General features: G+C 43.1%; 1 protein-coding gene across 1 annotated transcript in view; it reads right to left on the bottom strand.

Moving 5' to 3' along the window:
• The window catches only part of megf6b (multiple EGF-like-domains 6b), a 57226-nt gene extending 49442 nt beyond the window's left edge, over positions 1–7784 (bottom strand). Inside the window, exons 1-3 of the mRNA XM_034532234.1 lie at positions 7454–7784; positions 6059–6193; positions 5052–5161 (exon numbers count right to left, since the gene is read on the bottom strand). Coding sequence (XP_034388125.1) covers positions 5052–5161; positions 6059–6193; positions 7454–7545 — 337 coding nt within the window. The 5' untranslated portion in view covers positions 7546–7784. The remainder of the gene's footprint in view (positions 1–5051; positions 5162–6058; positions 6194–7453) is intronic.
• Positions 7785–9744: the final 1960 nt, after the last annotated feature.

Here is a 9744-nt window from a genome sequence, read left to right on the forward strand (position 1 = left end):
CTGCAGCCCTAATTATATACTATCCACTCCAGATAATTTAAACCGAAGTACAATTAAAGGTTCAATTGATCAGCTGAAAAACAAAGAGACACTTTAGGCTGTGAAAATAAAAATATATGAAAGAATATCTACAGTCTGGCTTCAACCGTATCATGTCAGCAGCGGGGAATAACATAATATTTCTACCCAAAAGGAGAGAGACATGAAGAAGTGCTCTCTAATAATCACAGATGAGCCAGAGTCATTTTCTCTGGTAGATGCACAGGACTCCTTGGAGACCGGCGCTCAGACTAAACATCCGCCTGACATCTGGATTTATCCTCAGACACCTGTTCAACCGTTGGACCCTCCAGGGAGTCGACACACGCAATCTAAAGCAGACATCAAGGCAATCTCTCACTTGTTGTCTCTAAAACTAAAACTAAAACAGTAAACATTAGCGGTTCCCCAAACGGATGAACATTGTCAAATACAACCATGTTCTGGTTCTAAATACCTATTAGACCAAAGCCTTGGCTTATTTGTGAAGCCACTGAAATCCTACTCCAACAGGAAGAGCATCTCACCGCTGCTAATCTACCCATGATGACTTCCAGTACCTCAAGACTGTGTGGCTACCGAAGCGATGATTCACTGTATAAGTTCAACACACATAACTACCCCCACTTCTGTGATTATCTAATGTGAGGGGGAAATGGTGTGGTGAAAGCTACAGATGACAGGCGAGCAGAAAAAAAAAACAGCACTCCGTGGTCAGGTTTAATTGCAAAAAGATCTAAATTCTTCAGTACAATTATGTTACCACCAGCTGTGAGGGATCAAATTATTGAGACATTTCTAAATTGTGGTAAAAAATCTGAATTAGTTACAAAGTATAAGGTCAGATGTCTCTCAGAGTTACGTCAGGGTAGCATGGCTATAAGCGACAACAAGGGGAATGGACATTCCCCCTTCTGAGATGTGAGACACACAAGATTGTTTGCAGCCAACACGGGCATTTTTAGGCCGCCCCCATCCTGAACTCCTGCATGCAGCGTGGCATAAAACTCACGCTCATCTGTCACTGTGAATGCCTCCACGCCATTACAAAAAACACCTTCTCCGAGAGGATTAGCAGCTCCCACCAAAAAAAAAGAGACAGAAGGAGCAGTGGTCAGCGACTCATGCCGAGAATCTGAAAAACAACGAGCAGGTGTCACCCTTACAGCTTGTGAAGGGGGACGACCGCATCAGCACAGAGGCAGCCCAGTGTTTGTTTAGGCTCCGTCGATCTGTTTAACCCCTGGAGTGCGACCCAGAGGGAGATCACATTTAGGGCAATTCACAGACACAAAGGCCTGCTTTCAGGGCTCCGTTTGGTGCCACAATTGATACGCGTGGAGCCAAGCACTGTATTTTGAGGCAACAAATCATGTTTTGCTATTCAAATGAATGTGTCATTTCAAAGAGTTTGTGTGAAAGCCAGGGCCAGCTATATTAGATCTCTGACGGTTTTTTTAGTTTTTTTTTAAGAATACCATTTGAACCACACACTATAGGTCGGTTTGACTAAGCAGGTCCAATAATGCTTAGAAAAACAACCCCAAAAAAATGCATATATTAAAAAAAATATTTTCATCCTTATTTTTCAACTATATGAATGAGAATATTCACATTTAGTCACATCACAAAGAGTATGCACGCTTAACAAAAAACATCTGTTGTGGTCAGCATTTGCATCCTTTATTTCTGCTCTTTTCGTCGGTCTAAGGCAACACAGATGTCGATTAGACATGATAATGGCACGCATGTCACTCAGACAAATAGGAATTATACAATACAAATGTTAAAAGCAAGCAGCTTATTCATACCTTGTATAAGCTACTGGCTCACCCGACTAATTACACCGTCCAACAAAACACCCACATCTGCAACTGGACAGCAAGTCATGCGATTGCTTTCAGTCCTTGTGCCTACTTTTTGTTATTGGCGGTCATGTTTGCTCTCCATGCTGATACTAGAATAAGTGGAATTCTACAATCTGTTGCAGGGACAAGTAACTTCCAGCGAGCATCAAACAGAGTTCGGGATGTCGAGTGTAAACTCGCTCACAGCTCCATAATTTGGGAACAATTATGCATAATGTTATGTCTTAAGTTGATTTCTCTCCGTTACTCTGTATGAGTCTGGGTCTATTTGTGATCAGCTATGCACGATACTGTCTTCATACGTGCGCACACACACACAGAGACCACCCATGGACAGACAGAGGACCGTTTCCTCTTCTCTGGCTCCTGGGCCTATTTCACCTTCGCCAGCCTGCTCCAACCACAAAAGGGGGCCAGTTCCTATTCAGCAGTTAACGAGGACGACAAACTGGAGGAGACATTGTTCCTGCTCCTCAGCCCCTGTCACAAAGCTCATTGTTGGCGTCAATCAACATAACTGCTTGTTTCCACTCCCGCCTAACCCCCCCCCCCCCCGCCCATTCTCACTCGGCCCGTGGCTACTCGCTGAGGGAAAAGGTTTATCTCACTGATTGAGTGGTCCTCCACATGTTTAATTGGAGGAAGTCGCCATCACAAAGTCAAGAGTTCTTCACCTTCAGGAGAACAAGATAGTTATCAAGCCATTTGGCTACAAAACACATCGAAGTCACCTCGGTTGCAAAAAAAAAGAGAAAAGGCTTTCTGCCTCCAGAGTCACCTGGTTGACTTTTTGAGGACTAGAAGTGATTATATGTATTGTGAAAACATTGAATAGATGTGGCTCTAAGATCTTTAATATAATTTATATCTAGATTGCATTTCTATGCAACTATGTTGAGAGCTGACTAATCAGTTATAACATCCTTTCAGCAAAAATGTCAACCAGTCTCTGGTTACTGCTTCTCTAAAGGTAAGACTATGCTGCATTTCATCATTTCCTTTGTGCAATAATGCTGGAAAACATCAGAACTTGGATAGAAAAACTCTAAATCAATGCTATTGTGTCAATGGAAACTCATACATTTCCAAAGACTGCTGGAGAGCACAACAACTGAGGCTACTCACTGCGAGACTGTGACAGGATGTCAACATCTGTACAATGGGTGGACATAGAGGCAGAAGAGAATCACAGATGAACCATAGGAAGGACACACTACTCTACACACAGTCACTTCCAAGCCACTGTGTGGACAACATGATTAGAGCCTCAATTCTGCTCAACTACCCCACAATAGTCAGAAGTCATTGGCCTAATTACCTTACACTGACATTTATGAGGGAACACACACACAGAGAAGAGGAGACACAACACAAGACAGAGAGAAAACTGCCAGACACTAAATCACTATCTCAAACACAAAGCATTCCCATCTTCCCAATCTTCCCTTCTTTCAGGGGTTTTCAGGGGATTTGCTAAAGCTGTACATTGTGCAGAGAAGATTCTTCCTTTTGGATGTTGGAGGCGCTGTTGAAAACAGCCCCACAGATTGCATTGTGCTGACTGAGGTACAGTGCAGATAGTGCACAGCAGAGTGTGCAGGAGTGGGAGGATCATGGTGTGAGCTTCCTTTTATCCTGGTTCAATGGCTCAGAGAAAAGGGTGATTAGTTTGTCCCATCTCAAAGTGCTGCCACGTCTTTGGTTACAGAGATAAAAGCCCCGCCTCACGTCGAAGAGGGCAGCCATTGTCACGCGAAAAACAGAAACAAAATCTCCTGTCTACTTAAGTGAGGGGAAACACTGGACAGTCCTGAGGAATGCATTTTTTTTTTTAAAGAAATGTTTTCAGTCAGTTTTAAAACAAACCAAACTCATTGCAGGGAAGACAGTGTAATGCTTCTTTGTACTGTATAATTTAATACCATAACCTTTTCTGTGGAAACAAAGAGCCCTTTGAAGAGAACATAAATGCCATAATAAGACACCGATGACAGGCACATCCAGGAGATCTTCTCTCGCTCCACATCCCAGCCACTTCCCCTCTGATGGCTTGCCCCGGACAGTAACGGGCCTGTCCCACTGGTGTCAGCGCTGGCCACTGAGCCTGCGGGTCAGTTCCAGGTAGAGCAATGAGAGTAAGGAAGTGGGAACTTTCTTGTCAGTCAACCGGACAGGGGACAAACTGTTTACAGGAAGGCTTTGCCAAGGGTCTGCCTATGGTATGCAGGCTATGTGCTCTGGATCACTGGCTGTGAAATCCCATCAAAGGAGGCTTCTTGGTCTTAGCGGTGTGAAGCTAAGCTCCACAAGGAGATGAGCTGCTGGCAGCTCCAGTGTGACCAACAGAACTCTTCCATACACGGACCTGTGGATTGGAATTTACAGAGGGGAGATTCATATTTGGGTTTTTTGTTCTTTTTGTACATATCAGGAGGTGGTCCCTCCACTATGAGTTGATGGGTATTGTTTTGGGGGCCTTGACTGTGATTGGTTGGGGTGAACACTAGATGGGCGTGTCTGTTTTCATATCCATAATGCAAACCTCTGAATGAGAAGAGTGGCATGACTATATGGAGGAGAGCCAATATTTAAATATGGGACCACGACTACAAGGGCAATGTGGTCCGTTTGGATTTTCAATGTGTTAAAGTTAATATTCAGCCTCGTAAAAACTGTCTGCCAGACGAACTACCTGTCGTAAACTAAAGGAGCGCGACAGTGATACGACTTCACCTTAAATCGTAATAGTAGAACAAGAAACTACAATGCAAACCTCTTTTGAGAGTGAATGTCAACACTTAAAATCTTTCAACACTTGAGATTCTTTTCCCACCGTCCACATCTAAACCTTGTGGGACTGTTGTAACAACACCAATGGTTAGGACATGGCACTGACTGATAACATCTGCTGAGGAGTCTGGATGGGCAAAGCATCTCTTGACCCTTTTGACCTTTATCTGAAAATCTTTCATTCAGAGGTCTGTGGCAAGAGTGAGGTGATGTTTGAAGAACCCTTCCTCCTGCTGAGTCGGGGAAAGACATATGGCCTTTTAGAAAACATACCTAACCGCAAAAACTGAGAAATGGGACTTTTTTTTAATTGAAGAGGTAAGAAGTAGTAAAATCTGGATAGTTGATACTTACGATACAGACAGCCTGCTTCTCCATTAAGTTGAGACCATCCAGAGCAACACTTGTACACCGTCTGATAATCCTGTCTGTACACTTGTCTGTATGCAGTGTAGTACGCTGTCCTGTTGACATGACAAACATCAAGTTCACAACGTTCAATCAAACCTGTTGAAGTGTCAGTTATAAAACAAATAGAAGAAATAGTTATTTTAGTATTCCACTGTAAAACAGCAGCGTGTGAGTCAACATATACCCCGAGATTAGGAAAAACAAACATGTAATCTGATCAAACGACTCACAGCCTTTTAAGTGACATGCGGTATGATGTTCAGCAAACATTTCCCCAGGTTTTAAGGCGCCCTTTTAAAGTGTGAGACTAGCAGAGTCAACTTCAGAGCACGGAGCCTATCCCTGTACTTTGGGACCCCTCTCATTGCTCCACAGTCATTACGCATTGTGGGAACACGTTTTCTTTAAAGCGAGTAATTGTGGCTTTAGCTGCCTTCAAAGCAGCCTTTGACTTCGTAACACGGTAAATAACGCTGTGAAAGCGAGCGTGAGCGGCAAAGTGAGAAGCTCCTGAAACAGAGACAGGCTAAAATGTTAGCATTAGGACACTCCTTCCCAGGAATGCTGGCTGCAAAGACGCCTGGGAGTTAAATAGCTGGTAACCCCGATGAAATGGGGCTGCACCTTGCACTTAACTGTATGGGAAGTTTAACACTGTGTCTACAGAACATGAACGAGAGCGACTGAGAGGAAAGAGGAGGTCAAGGAGCTCATCCTGTTTGATACCGTTTGGAGGTGGAGTCAAATGAAGGATCACGCCCTCTGATAAATTCTTTTGGTTGCATGACTCATGAAGACATAATTAATGCTTAGCTCTAACCAGATATTAATCAGCAAAGCACTACATCCACTGTAGGTGAAGATGGGAGTGTTTTTGTGAGAACAGAGTCGGAGGTTTTAAGTACGAAGAGGGAAGAGACGACAGACTCTTACTGAAGAGTATTACTCACCTCCTCTCGTATCCCATGCACCACGACTGTCCCGCACAGCCTTGATTCCACACTTTAACCATGCGTGTGAAGGCCTGCACACATGGCTGCCTCTGGGCGACCAGCGTCACCTCCCTCTCCACACACACATTGGGCCTGCAACAAAAGCAGTGATGAAAATACTTAAGTTGTCAAAATGTTTCCACAGATGTACAGATGGTAGCGTGGACATTTATGAATGCTGTGAGAAATGTTGCAGTAAAGATAGATTGAGAAAGCTTACAAGGCATTTAGTAATGCCTGTGAGGGCATTATTTTTAAAGACTTAAGGGGAATTCCTAATACATTATAATTTTTAGGACGCTGAGCTGATGCTACCTAGTTTAACTTAAACTCATCTGAAATTGTTACCTGGAAATCTGTTATATTTCATTGGCATGAAAGTGGCAAGGATTTGCCGTTTGATTTTATATCTCATACTCCAAATGTAAAGAGAAACTAGATCATAACCAGACAAGATCAAATGTTTTAGATGTGAGCCACTGGTTTGCTGGGAAACAAAAACATATGATGTACAATGTCTGTAAACAGTCTGAAAACTTCACTGTACAATATTTGATTCCCACAAGACATGTAAAGTGTTTTCACTGGACATACGGTAGAACATGCATGTTTTTACTTGTACGAGGCTGAATGAATGGCAGCAGAAACAGGAGACAGCTATCATTTGTTGCCCCCCAGGTAAAACACGACAACCCTTTTTTAACTGTGGTGTTTTGTCCTCCTCACACAAAGTGAGTCTGGGTTAATGGGCAAACCTGACACGGATGTCTTTCACGTCACTTGCTGCGGCGCACACAGGAGCCTCATCAACAAAAAGTGCAACAGGATCTTTGACACATTTACTCCGTTGGTAACACTCCAAGGACAGACAGGAAGGCTTTGGAGATCAGCAGGAATCTTTAGACAACAATAGTAACCACGATCACTTCACATAAAAGAGATCTTATTTTAAGTGGCAAGAAACCACAGAGAATCTTCTCTGGCATAATTCACGCTCCTTAATATTTAGAGGTTTAAAATAATGTCTCTTCACTTTGAGTGACTTGAAACTAACTTTGACAGAGTTAGGAATGTAGTACAGACCATCCACATGGAGCTATATTATCATGTTAATTAAAGTGATACTGTGCATGGAAGCCAATAAAGAGCACGACAGTTCAATGAATCATTCAGCATGTAAAAAGTAGCTCACTCAGCTGCTGTTGGATAACTCTAGCAACAACAACAACAACTTCCAGCCTCTGGTTGAATCTTGTGTCACAGGTACACCTCATCCCTACAGAATCTGTGTGCTAATAAAATAAAAGTTAAACAGCCAATAAACAACAAAACGTAGGACAAAAGGTTACTCACATGTGAGGTTGTAGATTGTTGGTGATGCCATAACGCACTGCATTAACCTCTATAATCAATATTAGGAAAAAAGAAAAAATAACACTTTCCATGCTTCTTCTTCTTGGATCAGTTTTAAAAAAGTGAATGAATGACTCGTGAGGTCATTCATGAGTATCTCTCAGAGGTTTAACCGTAAAAAAACGTTACCTAATAAATAACCAAATAATTAAAAATCCAAGCGCTCAACTAGGAGAAACCTAAAAAGCGCACAAAGGATCTTCCGCGTGGAAATGATCAGCACTTTCCAGAAATGACCCAGCCATCACATGCGCTGTGTTTTCTCGCTCTCGGCCGGTGTGTGTGTGTGTGTGAGCGTGTGTGTGCGTGTATGTGTGTGACACTGACTGAAAACTAAAGCTCACCGACGCTCCTTCACTGCAGATGTTAGACTGACGGGCACGAAGTCGCGGAGGCTGAGCGCTTTCCTTCCTCCATTCACTTGGTAATGATGGCAGGGGTTTAGAGGGGGAGGATGGAAAGGATGTCATTTATTATTCAGAGCTTCAGCAGCTTCTGAAACGCACACGAGACACCCTGCAGTCTGCAAAGAGCACTCACAAACCGAGGGCTTCAAAAGGTTGCTTTTGGGTCCAGATTGTGTTTTGAACGTCGCATCAAACTTTCCTCCAGTGATTTTTAGTGTGTTGTTCATTTGACTTCATATTCGTTTTAAAAACGGGCAAACGCATAGTAACCCTCAATGTGCGCATATGTAAACATGGCTCGTGAAGCTGAGAAATAAGCCCACATGGAGAGCAATATCCGCGCAAACGGAGTGATATAGTATCACCCGCGGAGCACCAGAGGATGTTTGGGGTTGAGTCTGAGGCAGCTCGTGGTGATGGTTCGGTCACAGGGTCAAGCCGCCAAGACCGACGACTGTTGCTCTCCAAACAAAGGTTTCATTGCGCGCATGTGTGTGTTCATGACCCTAAAGAGTCCCGGGTCACCGCTGCCCGTGTAACCTCCGAGGGTACCAGCTCCACGGCATGTTGTTTGAATTATCGGATACTCTGATCTGAGATTGGTTTTTTTTCAACAAAAGTGAGTCTTGTATTTACTAACCCCCCCCCCCCCCCCCATATTCACCCCCACTTACTGTGAACTGATGTCTCCAAGTACCCATCAAGTACACATGCAGACTACATATGGCAGCCTCATTATGCCCAGAGACAAACCGGTGCTATGGATATCAGCTTACATATACACTTGAGTGTTTACTATTGAATATGATCTTCTAACACGTATTTTTGAAACAAAGAAATCCACTTCTGGAATAATATAAACTAACATCTTACAATTCTGACACACATGGCCCACAGTTAATATTGCACTTTACTGGTGCAAATTCCCAAACAAATGTCCACGTAATCAAATAAAGAAAACCTAGACAGATAGTGAATCAGGGCAGTTGACCACATTTCCTGGCTGCTAATCAAAACATTGCATCCACCACCACGAGTCTGAACAACTATTTCAAGTAGCACTACTAACATAATGGTGTTAACACCAACATGTCAGCAGGCTTTTCCAACTTCCCACAACTGTGACAAAATGCGAGGAAAACTATACATGGTAATGTTTACGCTACAATATAACTATATCACGTCTGCAGTCATCACAGAGAAACCCATGAGCATCGTTTATATAAATGTATGGTGATTTGCCGACACCTTGTGGTTAAAGTTAAGCACTACAGCTAGAATTACAACTGCTGTTTGTTGTCCATATGATGCAACGAAGAGACTTAATATTAACTAACATGTCTATAACAAGAGTAGGTGGTCCCAGAAAACGCACTTTAGACTGCCTGAACTACAGCCAAGCAAATAAGACAAAACGCTAACGTTATTTAACAAATGTGTCACATGTTCCGTTATCAACCGGTGTTACACCCCAACTGGTTTTCAAACCTACTTGTTTCACTGCGCGTGCGTGCCTTGTGTTCACTTAACAGCTGCAGCGGTGGTCTGTCTCGGTCACCAGATTCGTCACACATTCAGAAACATATTGCTGGAGTTCTTAAAGCCACACTTCACAGACATTGCGGCGATTCCGATTGTTTAAGTGAGCACTACATCACGTATGAAAAAATACATGTAAGAAGAACATATTTATAGAAAGATCGCAACGACCTGGATTCGATCTCTGTCGAGCAAAATGATCATGTCCTCAATAACGGTGGGGCAACAGGTTGCGCCACAGGTTGCGCCACAGATGATTGATTATTTCTGAAGTCATTTAAACAT

This window comes from Cyclopterus lumpus, chromosome 5, assembly GCF_009769545.1.
Source record: "Cyclopterus lumpus isolate fCycLum1 chromosome 5, fCycLum1.pri, whole genome shotgun sequence".
In the NCBI taxonomy this organism is placed as follows: domain Eukaryota; kingdom Metazoa; phylum Chordata; class Actinopteri; order Perciformes; family Cyclopteridae; genus Cyclopterus; species Cyclopterus lumpus.